Source organism: Podarcis gaigeae (assembly GCF_964106915.1).
Source record: "Podarcis gaigeae genome assembly, chromosome: 10".
Classification (NCBI taxonomy): Eukaryota; Metazoa; Chordata; class Lepidosauria; order Squamata; family Lacertidae; genus Podarcis; species Podarcis gaigeae.
Window position 1 is genome coordinate 8,225,029 of NC_139686.1, and position 24,684 is coordinate 8,249,712.

Below are 24,684 nucleotides of genomic sequence, written 5' to 3' on the forward strand. Positions count from 1 at the left end.
TGATTAGTCGCGCCAACAGGGTAAAGAACAGCTTCTATCCGTGGGCTATTAGGCTGCTGAATGAAAAGGTAACAACAGGGCAACTGACTTTTGGATTTGGTGGGTGTGTGTCAGTAAAAGAGGGGAATTAAGACTAAGAGAGCTGAGTGGGGGGTGCTCATGTAATCTCACTGTATACAAGTTGTACAAGTGACAATAAAGTATTTCAATTTGTCTGTCCTGAGCCTACCGACATCCAGCACTGGGAAGGTCTCTTCTGAATCACACCAACAGACTATCGTGTCCAGCATGCTGTTCTCACATCATGGCAAAGAGCCATGAATTTGCCAAATCCCAATTTATTTATTTTTTAAGCCATCCAAGTGGGGGGGGGGGTCCTCATTACCTATTGAAGGAGTAAACTCTGTAGTTTAACTATGGGCTGCTGTGTGAAAGAATCCACGCGCAGTCAAGCCTGGTGTTCTTGTGGGTATTTTCTCCACTGAAAAGCGAGAGTGCCTGATGGCGCTTGCTTTATAGTCCAGCAAAAGTGGCCACACGCCAGCGCAAGGGTGGGAGTTGAATGCAGACCGCCAGGCCTCTCTGTCCAAATCTGCCTAGGCCACACCTCCTCTTCTCAGGCCACTCCCCTCACCCATCCTGCTCACATCCACATTCCTTCCTCCAGCTCACCGTTGCAATGTGGCCCTCAGGAGATAGTCTATAAAAGAATGCGGCCCCTAACCCGGGAAAATATTCTCTGCATCTGCTCCAAGGACTTTTTTTTGCTGCTAGTGCCTGTCTTTTTTCCAACTTGCCAAGCTCCAAAGTGAGCTTTCTAATGCTGCTTTGCTCCTATTCCACCTTGCTGTATCGATTTTGCGGCTGTCTTCTCGGTTTGATTTATTGGATGTTGTTTTAATTTGTAAACCACTATGGAATTTTTATGAGTAGGTGGTTTGTCAATCTTTTAAGTAAAATAAACACGGACATGCAAGTTTCACTTGCTATTTTATTGCTGACGGGGTTATTGAATGTCTAATTTTACGTTAATATGTTTTGATCGCTTAATCACGTGGGGGATTCTTTGCAAAACATGCAGTAGAGATACAGGGTGGTACCCAGTTAATTCTACTCTAAATAGACCCATTGAAATCAAGCGTCTGTGATTTATTCCTAAGCCTAGCAGCCTAAGTATTTTCATGGGGAATGTTTGTTTAAAGGTGGATGAGGGCTAAACTAAATGAGTTTTAATGTGCTTGGAGCAGTCATCATTGTACTTAACTCTGCAATGAGAGAGTAAGAATCTATTTCCCAAACCTCTCTTTTCAATACACATCAGAATGACCAGTGCTGATAAGCAACAGTGGGCGAGAATTATTGCTCCCCTGCCCTGATTATGGGCTTCTTAGAGGCAGTTGGATGGTCCTTAAGGGGACCAGGAGGCAGGAGTAGATGGGTCATTAGTCAGATCCATGCAAGTAGGACTAACATTGGTTATAACCCACAGTTGGGCAGATCCTTGGAGGCCCTCTAGTCTAGATCTGGAACGTGAGATGGAGAAGGAGTATCCCTGACTGATGGCTGTTGAGTCTCCACTTGATAGCATCCCGAGAACGAGGTCCCACCACCTTCCAGGGCCGTCTGTTCCAGGATCAAACAGCTCTGGCCATTAGGAAATTCCTCCTGGAATCCTCTTCCCCGCAAATTCCATTCATTGGCTCTAATCCTGCCCTCTGGAGAAACAGGAGGCAGGGCTGCTTCATCTTCTGCATGACAGGCCTCCAGATATTTGAAGGCTGCTATCACATCGTCTGTTCCCCAGGCTAAGCATACCTCTCTGACGAAACCCAAACATCAGCTGCAGAGATGATACCTAAGAAGGTGTGAGAAGGGCAGTTTCTGTTGAATATTGAAATTGAAATACTTTATTGTCACTGTACAACTTGTATCCCGAGGGCAGGAGATCAAGAAAGTGCGGGCCAGGGTGTAAATCATCCCTGAGAATTTTCCTCACTCTCCTGAGGCAACGTTCTTCTGCTATTTCATCCAGCGGATTCACGGGACAGCCCATAATATCTTGTGCTGTATCCACCACCCTCTGTAGGCTCTTCCTATCAGTTGATGTCAAACCAGCGTACCACACCCTGATGCAGTATGAAAGGACACTTTCTATTGTGGACCAGTAGAGACAGGTCATCAAATGTTGATTGACATCGTTCAAAATAGAGTGTTTCTCCTCACAGTGCATAGTTAAACCATAGAACTCACTCCCACAGCAGGTAGCAATGGTCACCAACCTGAATGGCTTAGAAAAAGGGGATTCGGCAGTTTTAGGGTGGATAATACTATCAATGGCTAGGAGCAACCCAGTCAAAAGGGCAGGGTGTGTGTGTGTGTCTGTGTGTCCATGACGGCTATCTTCTACCTCCACTGTTGAAAGCAGCCTCTGAATATCACAGACTCTCTAAGTGTCCCTATTTCCCAGAGACAGTCCTGGATTTACAGAAGCCGTCTCGGTTTCTGATTTGATCCCGGAATTTCCCGCTTTTCCTTAGGACGTCCCTGTTTTCATCGGAGAAATGTTAGAAGCTATGGAGTTATGCAAGCCAAGGAGATAAGTAACTACAGTTATACCTCGGGTATACTGTAATATAACAGACGCTTCAGGTTCTGTTTTTCCGGGTTATGGGCCGCCGAAACCCGGAAGTACTGGAACTGGTTACTTCTGGGTTTTGGCGGTCACGCATGCGCAGAAGCGCTAAATCATGCTTTGCGCATGTGCAGAAGTGCTGAATCGCAACCCGCATATGCATAGACGCACAGCTGCGGGTTGCAAACGCTGCGGGTTGCAAACGTGCATCCCACATGGATCACATTCGCAACCCGAGCTTCCACTGTACACAACCTTTAGAAGACATGTGAAGGCAGCCCTGTAGAGGGAAGTTTTAAGTTGTTGAATGTTTTATTATGTTTTTATATATGAAAGAGGCTGGGGCAACCCAGTCAGAGAAGCAGGTTATTATTATTATTATTATTATTATTATTATTATTATTATTATGGAATATGCTGTCCCTATTTTCATCAGAGAAATATTGGAGCGTATGCCACCAGTTAGTGGGAATCACACAGAGGAAGAGGGGCTGTTGTGCTCAGGTCCTACTTGTGTGCTTGCCATGGGCGTCTGTTGGTCACTGTGAGAACTGAATGGGCCTTTCACTTGATCCAGCAGTCAGGCTCTCCTCATGTTCTCCTGACACTATCTTGGCGATCTTGACAGAGAAAACGCAAACTCTACGAAGGCCACCCCCACCCACAGCAGCCGCTGTCATGGATTCCTTTTCTTCCTCAGCAATTCTTTTGTCAACTGGCAGCCATTGTGGGCTCAGAGACATGAGCGAATGAAGGGACTTTCAGGGCGGGGGCTGGATGAGAGGCAGAGCTGGCTCTTGGAAATTCTTGGGATTCTTCTGCCTTTTTCTCTGTCCGGGTCAATGCGCGGAAACAAAGAGAGACAAACGCTGCCGAAATTTCACATTGCAAAAGTCCCCACCTCTCCCTCTTTCGCTTTCGCCACCAGTCCAACCCACCCTAATGCTTTCAATTAAGCTTCCGCCTTTTTCGGGTCTGTGATGGATCCAAAGCTGTGACTAATGGAGAAGCAAGATCTGTTGAGGTGTTAATGCTGTGAGATCTCCCATATTATACATACACACACATATATATTATAATATATATAGGCATAATATGGGATGCGGGTGGCGCTGTGATCTAAACCACTGAGACTCTTGGGCTTGCTGATCAGAAGGTCAGTGGTTCGAATCCGCACAATGGGGTGAGTTCCCGTTACTCTGTCCCAGCTCCTGCCAACCTAGCAGTTCAAAAGCACACCAGTGCAAGTAGATAAATAGGTACCGCTGCGGCGGGAAGGTAAACGGCGTTTCTGTGTGCTCTGGTTTCTGTCACAGTGTTCTGTTGTGCCAGAAGCGGTTTAGTCCTGCTGGCCACATGACCCAGAAAGCTATCTGTGGACAAATGCAGGCTCCCTCGGCCTGAAAGCGAGATGAGCGTCGCAACCCTATAGTCGTCTTTGACTGGACTTAACCGTCCAGGAGTTCTTAACCTTTACCTATATATATATACACCAGTATGTAAATAAAACCACATATCCTAAAGACATCACAGTCTCTGTTGATCTTTTTTTTTTAAGGTAATATTTATTAAGAGTTTAAAGATTACAAAAAGAAAAAAAGTTAAACAAAGCAAAACAATACAATACAATACAATACATGAAAAACAAAAAACACTACTTATCTTAACAAAACAGAAACAAAAAACAGAAACAATTAAAAACACATCCAATATTTCCATATCTTATCTTTCATTTACTTGTTTCAACGACCTCCTCACATGGAACTGGCGGAAATGACTGGCAGAATATGAGACCAGGGAGAAGAGTCGGTGGAAGAAGATTGGAAAAAATTTGTGTTCTAGTGTTCTTTTTGTGTTCTAGTTCAGTTAGCTATTTCAGCAAATCCTTTCCATCTTTCTCAATTTTTGTCCTATAATTTATCTTAACACAATCTAACCTTACTTTTTTCCCCTTTGGCCCATTAACAATCTATTTTTACTTAATTCTTTATAACATTTCTGCTAAAGCCATATAACTTCATTCCAGCATCCTTCTAACATTCATTAATTTTACAGTGTTTTTGTAAATAGTCTTTAAATTTTTTACAATCTTCTTCCACCGACTCTTCTCCCTGGTCTCATATTCTGCCAGTCATTTCCGCCAGTTCCATGTAGTCCATCAACTTCATTCTGTTGATCTTTCTTCCAAGGAAACAGAACCCTGAGTAAGAGCTGGAACTCTTGGCACCTCTCACTGCTCAGAGACTGGGGTGGTGTGTAACAGCTACCGATGGCAAGTAACCTCAATGGCTATGTTCTCCCTCCACGGTCAGAGGCAGTATGCCTCTTGAGATTGGTTGCTCAGAATCACATGTGGGGACAGTGCTGCTGCACTCAGGTCCTGCTTGCGAGCTGCTCATGTGGTTGGCCACTGGGAGAACAGGATGCTGGCCTAGGATGATGGCTCCTCGCTGGGTCTAGCAGGGTTCTTCTGAAGTTCTTGTGGGAATGTTCAGGGGTGTAGGAGAGGATATATTGTTTGATTATAGCCTTTCCAACTTGTGTAAACAAGTTCACAATTTAGCAGAGTAACATTCCCCCTTTTTAAACTCACAGCGGATGCGTTTGCTCAGGCTCGCTAAAGCCTCTATAATAACTGTTCTGGTATTTTCCCCTTATTCCCTCATAAAAGATAAGACACGACACAGTCTTCTGTAAAAGTATAAAAAGAGTTTACTCACATTCTGTTCACAACCGGATCCCAGAAGGCAGACTTAGCTTAGAAAAGTAACATACACATGAAAACTATCTCATAAGGAGACAGTCCCTTTGTCCTCTCTTGGCTGGAAGAGAGCATCTTTGGCTAAGCAGATGTTGCTTCTTCGATGTAGTCAAAAAGAGAGAGAGATGGCTGCCCTGCCCTGTGCTTTTGTCGTTACCTGCACAGGTGAGGCCACGCCCACCTCTAGTCACATGCAGAGGAAGTCTGTCCCAGCCCAGAAGGAAACAGGAAGTTTACCTCCTGACTGGACAAACATTCCTCCCCATGTGTAAACATGCCCACTGTAGGAATGTTGTACTTGACTGCTCTTGTGTTTCACATCCCACAGTTCTCACCAATGGCCGCTGTGCACTCCTGAGGTGCATAGACGGGAGCCCCTAAGAGTAGGAATGGCCCAGGAGGCTCAAGAAGCTGCCGCCATTAATCTGCCGACTCGCTAGAGAGTCAGGTTCGAAGTGGGCTTCATGCAGCGATACAGAACCGTTTCTGCTGATACTGCAATAATCAGAGCATCTGGAATCTGCCTAGATGTGCACCAATGCCTATTGGGTCAGGGAGTAGGAACAGAAAAGGTTTTGGCAGAGAAAATATCTGTGGAAAGGCAGGCTGAGCATGCTCCATTGGATGGATTTGGGCGTGGGGTGCATTCTCTCAATGCTACTTTTCAAAGGTAACAATCGGGGGAAACTGCAGGAAATCAGGGATGACATTGGAACCGTTCCAGCATTTGTCTACTGGGCACAGAGGTGGGGAAACCACCTCCTTACAATACACTGTGCTCAAGCCCCTGTGGCTGCAAGGAAATTCATATTATGTTCCTGCATCCTGTGCATCAGCGGTTGAAGGGCTGCTTCAGATAGGCAGCTGGAAAAGGACCCTGTATAAAATACCTTTGGCACAGTTCCTTAATCTCCATCCACTAAGCTAGCCTGATTTCCAAGAACAGTCCTCTGTTTGAAGGACTCCTCGGTTTGTAAGAGTGTCCAAATCCACGTCTGGTTCAAGGATGAGACAGCAAAGTAGGAGGGGCTCACCTGCTCACAGTCTACCCCACTACTTGAGATGTATAGCAGGTAGTGTTGGAAATAACTTGTTGTTTAGTCATTTAGTCCAGTAGCTAAACGAGTTAGAGTCCAGTAGCATCTACAGAACGTTGCATTGACTACATCTCCTCAAAACATTTTCTGCCTTAAATTATTATTATTATTATTATTATTATTATTATTATTATTATTATTTATCATTTATACCCCGCCCATCTGACTGAGTTTCCCCAGCCACTCTGGGTGGCCCCCAATCAAATGTTAAAAACAGTACAGCATTAAATATTAAAAACTTCCCTAAAGAGGGCTGCCTTCAGATGTCTTTTAAAGATAGGATAGCTGCTTATTTCCTTCACATCTGAAGGGAGGGCGTTCCACAGGGTGGGCGCCACCACCGAGAAGGCCCTCTGTCTGGTTCCCTGTAACCTCACATCTTGCAATGAGGGAACCGCCAGAAGACCCTTGACACTGGATCTCAGTGTCCGGGCTGAATGATGGGGGTGGAGACGCTCCTTCAGGTATACAGGACCAAGGCCGTTTAGGGCTTTAAAGGTCAGCACCAACACTTTGAATTGTGCTCGGAAACGTACTGGGAGCCAATGCAGATCTCTCAGGACCAGTGTTATGTGGTCCCGGTGGCCACTCCCAGTCACTAGTCTAGCTGCCGCATTCTGGATTAATTGCAGTTTCCGGGTCACCTTCAAAGGTAGCCCCACGTAGAGCGCATTGCAGTAGTCCAAGCGGGAGATAACCAGAGCATGCACCACTCTGGCAAGACAGTCCACGGGCAGATAGGGTCTCAGCCTACGTACCAGATGGAGCTGGTAAACAGCTGCCCTGGACACAGAATTGACCTGCACCTCCATGGACAGCTGTGAGGCCAAAATGACTCCCAGGCTGCGCACCTGGTCCTTCAGGGGCATGGTTAACCCATTCAGGACCAGGGAATCCCCCACACCTGCCCAACCTCTGTCTCCCAAAAAGAGTACTTCCGTCTTGTCAGGATTCAACCTCAATCTGTTAGCCGCCATCCATCCTCCAACCGCCTCCAAGCACTCACACAGGACCTCCCCACCCTCCCCACTTCAATGGCTGCCCATTCAGACGTGCGCTTCAAGCCCCTCTGTGCCTGGCTCTCAGCTTAACATTCTTCCTTGCTCCCTCTCACAACCCTCACATGCTTTTGTTATGACAGAAGGACGCAGCTAATGGGGGGAGAAATTGGGGAAGAATGTCGGGGAGCTTGCGGCTTTTATCTTTAAAACAAATAGCCAAATTCCTCTGGCTGGCTGTCAAGATTAAAGAGTGATCTAACCAGGCCGAGGGTTTGAGGTGTCGCCGTGGCAACCCCAGGCATTTTGCAGCTAAACTGCAGGAAATGAGGAAAACCATTGAATTAATTGTGCTGAGGAGGTGGGGGGGCTTCCTAAAATTGGGTGGGTAGCTTTGGGAGATGCCCATTGGCTTGGGGAGAGAGAAAAACCACTTATTGTTCGATGGCCAGGTCAATTTTTCTTCCCCACATTCACACTGTAAGAGTCTTCATTCGTTGGCAGGTCTGCTGTCTCCTTGCTTGCTCAAAAGATGAAATTAAAACAAAAACACAAAAACACGCTTTTGCTTTGGTTTTCCCAAACGTCCTTGGCAGCTTTTCAACCTCTGAAACATTTGGTTGTTGAAACGGGCCCTTTGTGACGGGGAATAATACAATTTTTCAGCGTGGCGAGGAAATTTTCCATTGGGACTGACCTTGAACGAGACATGAAAAAGGAACTGTACGTACAATGATACAGCTCTTCAAAGATGGATTATTCTAGAACAATGGCAAGTCATGCTCATCTCTCTACCTGCGTTTTGAAACCGGGGTCTGTTTATTTAGCTTGCTGTTAGTATTATCAGAAAACCTCAGTGCTGAAGACTGCACTGGAAATATTCTAGAAAATTTTAACTGGGTTTCCTTTTCTTTCTTCGTCGTCGTTGTGTTTAATTCTTTTCTCAATCTTCATTTCACGTTAGTTTTCTGCATTACTGTACACGAAATGATTTGTACCCCATGGAGAAGACCAAAAAAAATTAATAAATGCCTCTCTTTGGCAATTCAGAATATAGCGAAAAGCGAATCAAATTCATAAGAGCACAAGAACACCCCTGCTGGATCAGACCCAAGGTAAGGTTACCAGATGTCCCCATTTCCCAGGGACAGACCTGGACTTACAAATCAGTCCCCATACAATATCCATTGAAGTTGAAAAGTGCCCCCGGATTCATTGAAAAGAATCTTGTAACCTCAACCCATGGCCCATCTAGTCTTGCATCCTGTTCTCACAGTCGCCAACTAAATGCCTGCAGGAAACCTGGAAATGCACCTGTTATGTACTGAGTTGAACTGGATCCAAAATGCAGCAGTCTGATTGGTTCTAGAACAATAGGATTCAGAATGCAGCAGTCTGATTGGTCCTAGAACAATAGGATTCAAAATGCAGCAATCTGATTGGTCCTGGAACAATAGGATTCAGAATGCAGCAGTCTGATTGGTCCACATGAGCCACCCAATCCAGCAACCTGTGATTCCAAGTGAATCCACAACCTGATTGGCCTACAGGAAAATCCCGGAATTAGCCAATCATGTGGGGCCCATTGTGTAAATAATGTATATAAAGCAGACATTCTGGGGGAACTTCCATTCCTCCTCACCACTATGAGCTGAATAAAGAGGATGAAAGCCACTTTTGACTCCGAGTATATTTCAGCACCCTAAGAATTCAGCAGCCAAAGGCCAAGGAAACTAGGTGACTTCTTCAATGAAGTGTGTACACTGTGTGTGTACAGTGCCTTCAGAGGAAAGCCAAGAAGTAAGTGGGGTAAATTCTTTGCGGAACGTAAAGGCAGCCCAGCCGCATCCACACCTATAAGAAAGATGTCTTCTGGCAATGCCTGTATACCGCCAACCAAAATATCACAAAATAGCACGGGGAAGTCTTGGGGGATTCTTCCATCGAGCTAAATAGTAAAGTGAGCAATTGCAGAAGGAGGGGGAACTTCAGTCAATTTTAAATATTCACCCCATACATTTAAAGCACAATGTAAAGGGACCCCTGACCATTAGGTCCAGTTGTGGCCGACTCTGGGGTTGCGGCGCTCATCTCGCTTTATTGGCCGAGGGAGCCGGCGTACAGCTTCCGGGTCATGTGGCCAGCATGACTAAGCCACTTCTGGCAAACCAGAGCAGCACACGGAAATGCCATTTACCTTCCTGCCAGAGTGGTACCTATTTATCTACTTGCACTTGGACATGCTTTCGAACTGCTAGGTTGGCAGGAGCAGGGACCGAGCAACGGGAGCTCACCCCGTTGCGGGGATTCGAACCGCCGACCTTCTGATTGGCAATTCCTAGGCTCTGTGGTTAAACCCACAGCGCCACCCGCGTCCCTAAAGCACAATGATACCACTTTAAATAGTCATGGCTTCCCCTGTAGAATTCTGAGAGTGCTGAGAGTTTGCTAAGGGTGCTGAGAGACAAATGAGCTTTCCCTTGGCTTGAGCCTTTTTCATTGCATCGGACGAATTATCCAAAGGGTTTGGGAATCTACTCAGGGTGCTTGGAGGGGCGTTCTCACACACACACACACACACACACACACACACACACACACACCAATTCCCCGCACTGTTGTTAGCAATGAGGTTCTGTTTGTTTACACTGCAGATCACACACAAATACTATATGCTCACTAGGCATGCAACAGAAAGTCTCAGGCACACAGCACAAATCCCAGCTTCCTGGAATGTGTTAGCAATAACCCCTCCAGATTGCCACTTGCTCAAGCAGATTGGATTAGTTCAATAAGAGAGGTCAGGTGTACATTTTAAACACAGCTGTATTGTTGCTCCTTGTCGAGTGTGCTCAGTTAACCACCTGATTTCAGACATCAACACCTAGCTGTGGGGGGGGGGGGAGAGAGATGTCTGGGCTTGTGCCCCAGGTAGGGATGGGACAGAAATTAGATTCAGTTCATGTTTAAAGATGAATCTACCGCATTCTCACTTTCCAAAGCAATACACGAACCACAGCAAAGCCATCTTTTGAAACTTGCACGTCTTTGAATTTTACAGTGAGGTTCTACAGCAAAGCAATGCGTACAAAATTGCATATACTGTACTGAGATACCAAATGCATCACAACAGGGAAAATATACTTGGCAAATATGAGGCAAGGTAAAGGTAAAGGGATCCCGGACCATTAGGTCCAGTCATGACCGGCTCTGGGGTTGTGGTGCCCATCTCGCTTTACTGGCCGAGGGAGCTGGTGTACAGCTTCCGGGTCATGTGGCCAGCATGACTAAGCCGCTTCTGGCAAACCAGAGCAGCGCACGGAAACGCCGTTTACCTTCCTGTCAGAGTGGTACCTATTTATCTACTTGCACTGTGCTATCGAACTGCAAGGTTGGCAGGAGGAGGGACCGAGCAACGGGAGCTCACCCTGTTGCGGGGATTCGAACCGCCAACCTTCTGATCGGCAAGCCCTAGGCTCTGTGGTTTAACCCACAGTGCCACCCGCGTCCCTTTTAATATGAGGCAAACTTGCATACAAAAACGAAGGTAATAAAAGAACACATCCTGAACGAAGCGTTTACCATTGATCTTGTTTGCAGAGAACTTGCTTTCCACTTCAGTATTCAGATTCAGTTGTTTGTTTCTACTTTCTCGTTCTACACAATTTCATTTCTGAAGGTATAGAAACAGAAATAAAGCAAATCTGGTCAAAAGTTTTCCAGGTGAATCAAGTCGAGCACAGGGAAGGGTGAATCTATTCGTTTCAGTTTCTCATTTTCCTGATCTTAAGTTCAGTTTGCCACATTTTTGCACCACTTTGTGATTTTCTTTAAGCCATCACCAAAAAAAAAATTAGTCAGCACTAAAGCATGCACTTCTCATAACATTTTGCATTGCAATGCAAATTGCCCTGATATAGGAGGTTTGCTATGTTGATATAGGAGGTTGCTATGTTGCCCAGTGCACAAATTTTTTGCAAGCAACTTTCTTTAACAATGCATTGTGGTGCCATTTTCACTGACAATGAAGTTCTTATGCACGTATTTCCTTAATATATGCATTTTTGTACATTTTTTTTTTTATTCCATCACTGCCTCCTTTGGAAGCAACTTCCATAGTTCACCTAAGCCCTGTTTGGAGAAATACTTTCGTTCCTCAGTCCTGAATCTTCCAACATTCAACATTACAGTGGTACCTTGGTTTACGAACTTAATCCGTTCCAGAAGTCCGTTCTTAACTTGAAACTGTTCTTAAATGGAAGCGTGTTTTCCCTAATGAGGCCTCCCACTGTCGGTGCCCTTCCACCATTTGGATTCTGTTCTTAGACTGAGGTAAAGTTTGCAAACCGGGACACTACTTCCGGTTTTGCGGCGTTTGTAAACCGAATACAATGGTACCTCGGGTTAAGAACTTAATTCGTTCTGGAAGTCCATTCTTAACATGAAACTGTTCTTAACCTGAAGCACCACTTTAGCTAATGGGGCCTCCCGCCGGCACACGATTTCTGTTCTCATCCTGAAGCAAAGTTCTTAACCTGAGGTACTGTTTCTGGGTTAGCGGAGTCTGTAACCTGAAGCGTCTGTAATCTGAGGTACCACTGTAGTTCGTAAACAGGGCTGTTCTTAACTGAGGTACCACTGTATTGGATCTCCACGAGTTTTGGTGTGTTCTTTCTCCTCTCCCTGCCCCCCCACTCTGTTTTTAAAAACTTCATTCCACATTTGGCCTCTTCCTTCACCTTTCAAAGATGGAGGAATCTGCCAGGTAGACGTCAGCCTGAAAGTATTTTTTCTTCATCTTCTTCCTTCTTCTTCCACCCATCTCTCCTTCCCATATATTTTGACCCTGCAGGCAGCCCTTATTCATCCCCCTGTTTGTTTTGCTGCATAGGTAAGTAGCTGATGCCCTTGTGATCATCTTCCTGCCTTAATCCCACGTTTGAATTCCAAACATTATTACTTTGGGCCCCGCTGCTCTAACTGGGGAGGTGATGACATTCAATAACATAGGATTACTGGGGAACTCAGACAGGCGGTTAAGTGAGCCATGCCTGGATCGCAGCCCAACCTCAAGTCCCAGGACTTGCAGAACGTAGAGGGTTTGTTTGTTATTTTCTCTTGATGGCTCCGGCGATCGTTCTGGGCAAGTATGCAGAGCAGCAAATGCTACCACCAGCAGAAAACAAAAGGTAAAATTTATGTGATGTGACTCATGTACGTATCTTCCAGCACACCTTCTAACCTGGACAGAGATTTCTATCAGTGCAATCCTATGCATTTTAACCTGTTGTTTCCAGTGGAGCTTCCTGGCTAATAGGAATAACTTTGATACACATTTAAAGGTCAACTCACCCCAAAATTGAAGGAGTGTCTCCACCCCCATCGTTCAGCCCAGACATTGAGGTCCAGCTCTGAGGGTCTTCTGGCAGTTCCCTCACTGTGAGAAGTGAAGTTACAGGGAACCAGGCAGAGGGCCTTCTCGGTGGTGGCGCCCAGCCTGTGGAATGCCCTCCCGTTAGATGTCAAGAAAATAATGAACTACACAACTTTCTGAAGACATCTGAAGGCAGCTCTGTACTGGGAAGTTTTTTTTTATGTTTTCTGTTTTATTGTGTTTTTATATTTTTCTGGAAGCAGCCCAGAGCGGCTGGGGCAACCAAGTCAAATTGGCACCATATAAATAATAGAATTCTAAAATCAGACTTTCTGAAAAAGTGTGTGAACCGAAACAATCCCGTTCTTCGGAAAAAAATTACACTTCTCTGAATTTTGCAATGCAGTTCTCCAGCCAAGTAATCATAGAATAGTAGAGTTGGAGGGAATCACAAGGGTCATCTAGTCTAACCCCTACAACGCAGGAATTTTTTGCCCAATATGGGGTTCAAACCCACGACCCTGATATTAAGAGTCCTGTGCTCTACCGACTGAGCTATCCCAGGGCTTTATGTCCCTGAGTTCTAAAGTTATGAGAGAGGGAGAAATAATGTAATTAAAAAATAATGTAATCAAAAAATTTTGGGAAATGATATACAATGAATTAAAGAAAATGTTCCACTTAACATTTGTTTTAAAACCTGAAGCATTTTTGTTAGGGATTGTAGGGAAAGACCTGCCAAAAAAACCTGAAAAACATCTTCATGTATGCGACAACAGCTGCAAGAGTCCTAATAGCACAAGGATGGAAGACTGAAGAAATCCCAACTAAAGAATCGTGACAAGAAAAATTGATGGACTATGCAGAGCTGGCAAAACTGACATATAAGCTACGGGACAAGGATAACTGTGACTTTAAAAATGAATGGGAACTCTTTACAAAGTATTTGAAGACGCCACTAAGTGAATTGGACTCCTTGGCAGGTTTTGAATAAACATTCACAATTTTTTTATTGACAACAATCAGCTAAACAATTTAAGAATCTATACAACTTTGTAACATGCAGAGAACAGCAGTCTCAGAGAAACCAAAGACTGGAACTGAGGGAAGTCGGGGGGGGTGGGAGGGTGGGGGGGAGGGAGGAAAATGGGGGGGAATAAGGATGACATGTTTTTGGATAATATGTTTTGTTTAAATCTTTAATAAAATTATTCTTTTTTTAAAAAGAGAGGGGTAGAAATACTATTCCCTATCCCTTTTCTCCATAAAATGCATATTTTTAAAAACCTCTTTGCCATTTCTCTAAACTGGGGGAAGCCAATTAGAACTTTGACCCTGCCCATTTTAACTGGGCCTAACATTTTGATCCACGCATTACGATCTGCATTAATTTCATGAAACAGCTGGAGGTGGGGTTGAGACATGATAAAGTGCTCCGTGGGAAAATACAGCAGCAGAACATTTTCTGCTCCTCGCGTGTTTGTATGTAACATGTAGTTTGGCTGCTACTCAATATCCGGTGTGTCAGAGGCAGCTACTGGGAGCCTTCCAGCCTGGTGACACCAATGCCTTGATACTGAGTGGTACCACTGGCAAAGCTTAAATCAGTAGCTGATCAACATCTGGCCTAAATGCCCCATCACAATATGGCACAGCTAGGAAGACAATGGGCCCAATTCACAGCCACGGGTCTGCATTGCTTCTATCTGTACATTTCATCTGAGCTGTGCAATACTGGCCAGACAGCTGGTCATCCGGGAAGGTCTGGATTCTTATTGGGTTGAATCCACAGCTAAGGGAGGTGGAAATCTGCCTTGTACCAAGTTAGATAATTGATCCATTGTAGCTCGATATTGCCTACACCTAAGGTAGCGAATAGGAAGCCTTCCAAAGCAGGCATCACCAAACTTGGCCCTCCAGATGCTTTGGGACTACAACTCCCATCATCCCTAGCTAACAGGACCAGTGGTCAGGGATGATGGGAATTGTAGTCCCCAAACATCTGGAGGGCTGAGTTTGGGGGTGCCTGTTCCAGAGGGTGTTGCACTCCAACTCCCATCATTCCTGTCCATTGGCTGGGTTGGCTGGGGTTGACAGGAGCTGTGGTCAACATCTGGAGAGCACAATGTTACCTACCCCATGATCTACACCAGGGTTTCCCAAACTTGGGTCTCCAGCTGTTTTTTGGACTACAATTCCCACCATCCCTGACCACTGGTCCTGCTAGCTAGAGATGATCCTGAGAGATCTACAATGGTTCCCAGTACGTTTCCGAGCACAATTCAAAGTGTTGGTGCTGACCTTTAAAGCCCTAAACGGCCTCGGTCCAGTATACCTGAAGGAGTGTCTCCACCCCCATCATCTACCCAGACACTGAGGTCCAGCTCCGAGGGCCTTCTGGCGATTCCCTCACTGCGAGAAGTGAGGTTACAGAAAACCAGACAGAGGGCCTTCTCAGTGGTGGCACCCGCCCTCTGGAACGCCCTCCCACCAGATGTCAAGGAAATAAACAACTATCTGATTTTTAGAAGACACCTGAAGGCAGCCCTGTTTAGGGAGGTTTTTAATATTTAATGCTGTATTATTTGGGCTCTCTCGGTTGGGACAGGACAAGTTGCCATCTCTTGGCCTCAGTCCCACTACCTGTGAAATGGGAACAGCAGTGAACATAAGCAGCCACAGGTGGCTGACCAGGCCACGTGTTAGCAGCTGGAGAAGCTGGTTATTGGTATTGAAGAGGCAATTACTAGTCCCTTTTCTTCTCTAGGTTTCTATTCAGATATAGGGGTGAGGTAAAATGATCACCATATGAAGCAGGCTTCCTTAAACTCGGCCCTCCAGATGTTTTGGGACTACAATTCCCATCATCCCTGACCACTGGTCCTGCTAGCTAGGGATCATGGGAGTTGTAGGCCGAAAACATCTGGAGGGCCGAGTTTGAGGAAGCCTGATATGGAGAGTGCTGAGGTAGAACAGATTTCTAATGTGCCTACTTGTACCTTGTGGTGCAAGACATAGCGGTCTGTGTTCGCAGTGGGATTGCTAAAGAGCCACATGGGGACTGAGCGTGGTCAGCAGTCAGAGAATGCCACATATCTGTTGGAGGACGAAAAGCAAAAGAACGGGGAGTGGAATGGAGTGTCCTGGAACAGGGCATAGCTGGCTGGCTGACACCCTGAACAGGAGTATTCTGCTCTGAAGGATTCTGCCACAGTGCCCCCCAATTTTGCAATAATAATAATAATAATTTATTATTTGAACCCCGCCCATCTGGCTGGGTTTCCCCAGCCACTCTGGGTGGCTTCCACAAAGACCAAAAATAAACTAAGATGTCACACATTAAAAACTTCCCTGAACAGGGCTGCCTTAAGATGTCTTATGAATGTCAGGTAGTTGTTTATCTCTTTGACATCTGATGGGAAGGGTGACATCTGACAGGGCGGGTGCCACCACCGAGAAGGCCCTCTGCCTGGTTCCCTGTAGCTTTGCTTCTCACAATGAGGGAACTGCCAGAAGGCCCTCGGTGCTGGACCCCAGCGTCCGGGCAGAACGATGGGGGTGGAGACGTTCCTTCAGGTATACTGGGCCGAGGCCGTTTAGGGCTTTAAAGGTCAACACCAACACTTTGAATTGTGCTTGGAAACGTACTGGGAGCAATGACTTGTATCGTGTTAGGAGATGGAAAGAAAAAAGGGGGGTTAATATGACAGAATGCAATATCCTAGGAAAGGGCTTAGAGATGAATGGATGGTCTCCTAAATGGAAGTGCTTCATTCAGCAACCTTTTGGTCCAGCAGGTCCAGTTGCTGCAATCACTTCTAGCCTTTCCTCATGAGGACCAGAAGCCATTAGCAAACCATTAATTTGTCTAACCCCCCCCCCCTTTAAACCTAGCTAAGCGAATGGCCATTAATCAACACATCTTGTGGCAGCAAATGCCACAAATCAATTAGGCACAGTGTGAAGAAATCCTTTCCTCGGGGACCCTGAAAAGTATCCAGTTACATTGGAGATCTCTCAGGCTGATCTCTGCATTTCCCACAATTTCAGTTCTTCATGCCCGTTTGTTCTCACGGAAAATGACTGTCCTCTTCGGCCAGGACACGCACAGCTCAAGGACATTGCTAGCAGCTGGTGGTTGCACATGTGATATTGGATGGTGTAATTAAACTGAAAGGCAGGCATAGGAGACCTCAGCCTCCAGATGTTTTAGGACTACAACTCCCATGATCCCTAGCTAACAGGACCAGTGGTCAGGGATGATGGGACTTGTAGTCCCAAAATATCTGGAGGCCCGAGGTTGCCTATGCCTTTGTAAGGCTTGACTCGGCTGCATTTGAGAAACATGTTTTGATTGTGCCATAAAGCTAAAACTATATCGCCTTCCTAGGAGTTCTAGCGGCAACAGAGGGTCGAGTTCAAGTTCAGCATATCCAAAAGGGAATTGATTCCAGTTCACGTCTGTCCCTTTACAAGACAAACTAGTTTGCTTCCCATTCAACCAACAGCGCAATCCAACTCCATCCAAATGATCTCCGGCGGCAATTTCTTCCCAGCATTCAGGATGTTGCAAGAATAAGGACATGTCAAAATGCACAAGCAGTGAAATTGTTTGATGTGTTTTCCTCAGCAATGGTGATCTTCAAGCTTCACAGTTCAAAGATTAGTCTAGGGTAGTATTAATCTAGGGAGGCAGTGGAAGACAGGAGTGCCTGGCGTGCTCTGGTCCATGGGGTCACGAAGAGTCGGACACGACTAAACAACTAAACAACAACAACAGTATTTGATTGTTATGTTCCTGCGTTGAGAACCAGGAGAGAGGGGAGGGTGCTAAGTGCTTAACCCAGCCCCTTGGTGTGAGACAGACCCTACAAATGTTCCTATTTTCCAGGGACAGTCCCAGATTTACAGAAGCCATCCTGGTTCCCAGAGTGTCCTGCTTTTCCATAAGGCAGTGGCGTAGCGTGGGTTGTCAGCACCCGGGGCAAGGCAAGTAATTTGCGCCCCCTAACCCATGGATTTGACCCCCTAACCCGTGGATTTGCACCCCCTAACCCTAACCCCCAGATGTTGCGCCTGGTGCAGCCAGCCCCCCCCCCTGCACCCCCCACGCTACGCCACTGCCATAAGGTAAAGGTAAAGGGACCCCTGACCATTAGGTCCAGTCGCGGACGGCTCTGGGGTTGCAATGCTCATCTCGCTTTACTGGCCGAGGGAGCCGGCGTACAGCTTCCAGGTCATGTGGCCAGCATGACTAAGCCGCTTCTGGCGAACCAGAGCAGCTCACGGAAATGCCGTTTACCTTCCCGCTGGAGTGGTACCTATTTATCTACTTGCACTTTGACGTGCTTTCGAACTGCTAGGTTGGCAGGGGCAGGGACTGAGCAACAGGAGCTCACCCCGTCCCGGGGATTCGAACCGCCGACCTTCTGATCAGCAAGTCCTAGGCTCTGTGGTTTAACCCACTGCACCACCTGCGTCCCTTAGGATGTCCCTATTCTCATCAGAGAAATGTTGGAGGGTATGGAGTTATATAAGCCCTGAGCCAAGGAGATAAGCAACTATACAGCCTTTAGAAGACATCTGAAGGCAGCTATGAATAGGGAAGTTTGTTAATGTCTAATGTCTGATTATATTTTATATATATGTTGGAAGCTGCCCAGAGTGGCTGGGGCATCTCAAACAGAGTGGCAGGATAAAGTAATAATAATAATTAATAATGATTAATAATAATAATAATAATAATAGAACAGGACGTTACTATTTTAATTGGACAACTGTTGGAGGGCATGCGATTCTATGATTCAGCTCACCGACATAATAATTGGAAAGGGGTGGAGAATCTGCAGCTTGACCCTCAAGCTTGGCCAAGAGAAACCCACTCCCTTGCAGAGAAAAAAAGAGAGTGGGTGGGATCCAACGGACAGGCAGGCGCTCTGGCCAATCGCCGCTCGGGAAAACCCCCAGCCATTCAGGGAGCCGGCTTGGAGAGCTCCGGACCAATCAGGGCGCCGTCTCCTTCCCCGGCGTTCGATCGTAGTAGCCGGGTCCCAGCTTGCGGGATCGCAGTCCGGGCAGCAGCAGCAACAACAGCAGCAGCAGCCAAGGCGTCTGATGCGTCCGCGAACAAAGGCAGCTGTGCGCAGTCGGGACTAGCAGCGTGCGCAGTCAGCCAAAGGCGGACGCGAGGAAAGGAAGCCGAGCGCTCTGCGGTAATTGGTGGTGCAGCGCCGGGCTCGCTTTGCAGCTGGAAGCGCAGGATCGGCTGGTTTGCGGGTCCCGGATCTTGGCCCCCCATTGCCAAGCAGATCTCCGGGAAAAGAGGCGAGGGGGATCCCGAGGAAACGGGGACAACAAAGGAGGGGAAAGGAGAAGGCAACGTGCGCTTGGCGTCGCCCCACCAGCTCCCCGCTTTCTGCTTCCCTCCTCCTCCACCTCCAGGAAAGGACTGATCCTGCCGGGGGTCGGAGCTCCGGCAAAGTTTGCCCGACGAGGCATCCCGGTCGGCGGGTCCGCGCTCTTCCCGTGCGCAGAGGGGAACCCGGAGCAGCGCTCGCCATGCGCTCGGCGCTGCTGCCGCTGCTGTTGCTCGGCGTAATCTCCTCCTGCAGGGGTGAGTAAGGGCACTTTGCCAGCTGGGATCCAAGGGGAAGCGGGGCGGCGGGGCAGGGGATCGCGAGGCTCCTGGCCCGCGAGCGTGCGGGGTTGTTGGTTTCCAGGGAGGGGAGAGCACGTTGGCATCGCCTCCAAACGGGCGCAGTTCTTGGAGAGGAAGGAGCGTGGAACACTTGCTTGGCGTGCAGAAGGTCCCAGGTACAGTTTCCGGCTTCCCCAGGAAGGCTGGGATAGATTTCTGCCTGAAACCCTGGAGAGCTGCTGCCAGCCAGTGAAGGCAGTGCAGAGGTAGATGGTCTGACTATGTATAAGGCTTCTTCCCACCCACCCACCCAGGCTGTGATAGTAACATAGGAAGCTGTTTTCTCATCAGTCAAAGAGTTGGTCTCTTTAGCTTAGTAATGCCTACACTGACTGGCAGCTGCTCTCCAGGATTTTGCCCATCCCAACTTGGAGACGCCAGGATTCGAACATGGGACCTTTCCCACACCAAGTGCGAGCTCCACCGCTGACTCACAGCCTTTTCCCCAGTGACTTGACCCGCAGGTGTCAAAGGGCTGGGAAGGCAAGGATGGGGTCACCTGTCCTTAGAGCTGTATTTGTGAGGAACTCTCCTCCCGATACACAGAAATGGGTAAATCTGCAAACACTTGTGGACCTTGGTGTACTCTATGCATTTGATCCAGTTCTGGGACCCACAGCAACACTCTTACCCAGCGCAAAATTCTGGCGGTTGAAGTCAATGGGCCTCGTAGGAGCTAGCTGCTGCTCACTGTTCCACTTTAGAATACCGAAAGTGTTTCTTGAGGAAGGGTGTTTCTGAGCATGTGCAGTGAGTTTCCACAGCTGACATGCAGGTTAGAGACCGGGAGGAAAGGGTATGCTTGTTTCGCTTTAAAGGCATATCAGTAATATTCGTTTTACAATTCCTCAGCTTAATTCCTTTTGAGCAGGGATTGGGGTGTCTTGATTGTCTGCCTTGCACGTGCCAAGGGGACGTTTTTGAAACCAACGTGGGCAATAGGGGGTATTGGTTCACTTAAATATGCTGATACTTTTGAGCAGAGCTCACCATCCCCAGGTGAAACATAAAGGAGGGACAGTATAAGTCTCTGTTATCCTGTTATTTTATCTTGTATTTTTCTCTTGTGAACCACCCTGAGATCTTTGGATGAAGGGTGGTACATAAATGTAAATAATAATAATAATAATAATAATAATAATAGCTAGGTTTTAGACAATTATGTCTTGGAGTATTAATTTTATAGAGATATATTTTGCCAAATCCATGTGCCAGGTTGCATCCTGCCTCGGGCTGGCCTATTGCTTTGCAGCAGCCTCCTTTGGCGTTACAGCACAGCATCCTTTGGCTAAGGAACTGGTCTGAGCTGCATGGATCATAGAATCATAGAGTTGGAAGAGACCCCAAGGGCCATCGAGTCCAACCCCCTGCCAAGCAGGAAACACCATCAGAGCAATCCTGACATATGGTTGTCAAGCCTCTGCTTAAAGACCTCCAAAGAAGGAGACTCCACCACGCTCCTTGGCAGCAAATTCCACTGTTGAACAGCTCTTACTGTCAGGAGGTTCTTCCTAATGTTTAGGTGGAATCTTCTTTCTTGTAGTTTGGATCCATTGCTCCGTGTCCACTTCTCTGGAGCAACAGAAAACAACCTTTCTCCCTCCTCTATGTGACATCCTTTTATATATTTGAACATGGCTATCATATCACCCCTTAACCTCCTCTTCTCCAGGCTAAACATGCCCAGCTCCCTTAGTCGCTCCTCATAAGGCATCGTTTCCAGGCCTTTGACCATTTTGGTTGCCCTCCTCTGGACACGTTCCAGTTTGTCAGATTGTCAGAGTCGGATATGGGTACCACAGCGATATCCTCTTGCAGTCTGTTGTTATTGCTCTGCAAACACATGGTGCTGCTGCTGTTGTCTTGCATTTGGCACTCTGCAGCAGTGATAGATCCCTCCAGATTCTTTCACCCCTGCCTTTCTCACAACGTGCATATAACTTGGTTAACGGCGTCTTTCCAATAGGGATGTGATTGTGTTCACCTGGACCCTAAAGCAGCTGCGGCAGGTGTTTCTGCAGCTCCCAGCCAGTATGCCCAATGGTCAGGGATGCTGGGAGAGTTGTAGTCCACTACATCCGAAGGCCAAAACATCCCCAGCCCTGCCCTAAAGTCTTCAGGCTTTGTGCATTAGAAGCGTGGTAAAGGTAAAGGGGGGACGCGGGTGGCGCTGTGGGTAAAACCTCAGCGCCTACGGCTTGCCGATCGCATGGTCGGCGGTTTGAATCCCCGCGGCGGGGTGAGCTCCCGTCTTCCAGTCCCAGCTCCTGCCCACCTAGCAGTTCGAAAGCACCCCTAGGTGCAAGTAAATAAATAGGTACCACTTTCTAGCGGGAAGGTAAACGGCGTTTCCGTGTGCTGCGCTGGTGCTGGCTCGCCAGAGCAGCTTCGTCACGCTGGCCACGTGACCCGGAAGTGTCTCCGGACAGCGCTGGCCCCCGGCCTCTTAAGTGAGATGGGTGCACAACCCTAGAGTCGGACACGACTGGCCCGTACGGGCAGGGGTACCTTTACCTTTACCTAGAGGTAAAGGGACCCCTGACCATTAGGTCCAGTCGTGACTGACTCTGGGGTTGCGGCGCTCATCTCGCTTTATTGGCCGAGGGAGCCGGCGTACAGCTTCCGGGTCATGTGGCCAGCATGACTAAGCCGCTTCTAGCAAACCAGAGCAGTGCACAGAAACGCCGTTTACCTTCCCGCCGGAGTGGTACCTATTTATCTACTTGCACTTTGACATGCTTTCGAACTGCTAGGTTGGCAGGAGCAGGGACCGAGCAACGGGAGCTCATCCCGTCGTGGGGATTCAAACCGCTGACCTTCTGACCGGCAAGCCCTAGGCTCTGTGGTTTAACCCACAGCGCCACCCACGTGGTAGAAATCAGTAAATAATAATGGGTATCTGGGATAAAGAGGGCCCCAGTGTTGCTGGGCAAAGCACCTGCTAGTTACGTTGGACAAAACTATATCTGCTCGGATTTATTGATGTCAGTTTGTCTGCACAGGATTTGTGGGTTGCCGAGCTCTGTTGCTCTCTCTAGAACCTGTCTTTTGTGATGAAGCTTGACCATCTTGCTTCTACACACCACTCTTCATCTATCTCTAGTTTTAAAAGTCGCTTTCCAACATGCAGAGGCTAGCATGCTCAGCCTGGGGCTTGCTAGACTGCAAAGCGTGCTGTGATTTGGGACAGTCTGCAAGCGCAGAGCAGGAATCAAGGGCATCTGTTTCTCCCACCATTACCTAACCGTTGGCCATGCTGACTAGGGTTGAGGGACATTGGAGATAAACAGCAATCTTTAGTGCCACAGGTTCCCCAGGCCTATTGTAGTGTCCAACCCCAGATATTGTGGTCACCAGCTACACTCTTGCTTCATTAGTGGCCAAAACAGCCTCTTTACTCACACCGACTATGTTTGTTCAGCTTTTGAAAACCTTGTTTTCTTTTGCTTCCACCCGTAGCCCATTTCCACAACTCTTGACGCACCGTTTTGCACGCGTGATTTATCCCTATGAGGCGTTTGCATGGGTGGTTCTGGTCACCGTTGCTCACAATTTGCTGACCTGAATGCCCATTGCTATTGTAAATCTCCTGGTAATTTTTATTTTTTTCCCTTTTTGTAAGAAGTGAATGCAACACTGACTATGCAAAAGCCTGTCAACAGTTTCTCAACCAAAACAAATTATTTATCCTGGGGAAGAAGGGTCATAGCTCAGTGACAGAGCATCTGTTTTCATTCCAAAGGTCCCTGGGTCAAATCCTGGCATCTCCTGGTGGAGCTCAGAATACCCGGTGCCTGAAACCCTGGAGAGCCCTTGCCTGCCGGTGTAGACCAGGCTTCCTCAAACTCGGCTCTCCAGATAGAGACTACAATCTCCATCATCCCTGACCACTGGTCCTACTAGCTAGGGATCATGGGAGTTGTAGGCTGAAAACATCTGGAGGGCTGAGTTTGAGGAAGCCTAGTGTAGACCAGTGTTTCCCAACCTTGTGCCTCCAGCTGTTTTTGAACTACAGCTCCCATCATCCCTGACTAGCAAGACCAGTGGCAAGGGATGATGGGAATTGTAGTCCAAAAACAGCTGGAGGCACAAGGTTGGGAAACACTGTTGTAGACAGTAGTAGGACGCAGTGGTCTGATTTGGCAACTTTCTATGCACTGTTGATTTCAGCTCTTGGGTTGGGTTGCAAGTTGAGTAGCTGGGTCACCTGCCTTCAGATTCATTTCTGTATGGGGTTGCACCAGAGCTACCCTTACCCTGCCTTCCACAAACAGAAATACCATAGGATAAGGAAAGCAGTGGATCCCTGTCCGCAAAGAGCACGTTGCATCTCCAGGGTCCCTCCCTGAAGTGTGTGACCCTAAGTTACATCCCATATAAGGGGGAAATTGCTGTTCACTCCTATAGGGATTACGTAGAAGCACTGTATTGAAGGCAGCACAGGAGGTCAAAGTTTACCCACCAGCAGCCATCATTCTTGCTCGGGATTCTGTAGGGAGAGCCAGTGTGGTGTAGTGGTTAAGAGCGGTGGACTCGTAATCTGGTGAACCGGGTTCGCGTCTCCGCTCCTCCACATGCAGCTGCTGGGTGACCATGGGCCAGTCACACTTCTCTGAAGTCTCTCAGCCCCACTCACCCCACAGAGTGTTTGTTGTGGGGGAGGAAGGGAAAGGAGAATGTTAGCCGCTTTGAGGCTCTTTAGGGTAGTTGCCAGGGAACTGTCATCGGAACAGGGAAGGGAGGTAGAGGACACAGGGATCCTCCGAAAGGTTTGCGAATCAGTTCCTCTTCCTGCGGTGGGGAAAGCCACGACTCCAGTGGGGAAGAGGGGAAGGGATAAGGGGATGCTGCTGGGAGCCCCAGCACCACTCCTGGTCAAGCCAGCCAGGAGGGAAGCACGCCTCTGCCGTTGCCCACCTTGCGCAGAGGGGTAAAGCGCAAAGAAGGAAGAAAAAGGCCACTCCCGGATTCTGCTAGCGCTTGAGGCAGACATAAACTTTGGGGTTCTGCACTGTAAATAGTTTTGCACCAAAAAAAACCTGTAAAAGTCAGGTCGGAGTCCTGCCTGCTTGCTCACGAGCAACCACCTTAGCCATCTGACAGCAGTGGTAAAGCGGGATATCAA

At 47.6% G+C, this 24,684-nt stretch overlaps 1 protein-coding gene and 1 long non-coding RNA gene across 11 annotated transcripts in view; both read left to right on the forward strand.

Moving 5' to 3' along the window:
- LOC310826295 overlaps positions 1-24,684 on the forward strand; it is a 324,400-nt gene that overhangs the window by 223,796 nt on the left and 75,920 nt on the right. The window contains exon 1 of one of the 7 annotated variants that reach the window (XR_014555704.1): positions 6,720-6,954. The exons of 5 other annotated variants lie outside the window; for them this stretch is intronic. This is a non-coding gene — a long non-coding RNA (uncharacterized lncRNA). Of the gene's footprint in view, positions 1-6,719; positions 6,955-16,363; positions 16,439-24,684 lie in introns of those variants that run through there. One more of the 7 variants, XR_014555705.1, reaches the window with a different exon arrangement.
- Positions 18,864-24,684, forward strand: part of PODXL (podocalyxin like) — an 81,741-nt gene continuing 75,920 nt past the window's right edge. For all 4 annotated transcript variants that reach the window (XR_014555629.1, XR_014555630.1, XM_083700633.1 and 1 more), the window contains exon 1: positions 18,864-19,475. Coding sequence is in view for 2 of the 4 variants with exons in the window: in XM_083700633.1 (XP_083556759.1) it covers positions 19,421-19,475 (55 nt within the window). In the remaining 2 variants the exon portion in view is untranslated. The remainder of the gene's footprint in view (positions 19,476-24,684) is intronic.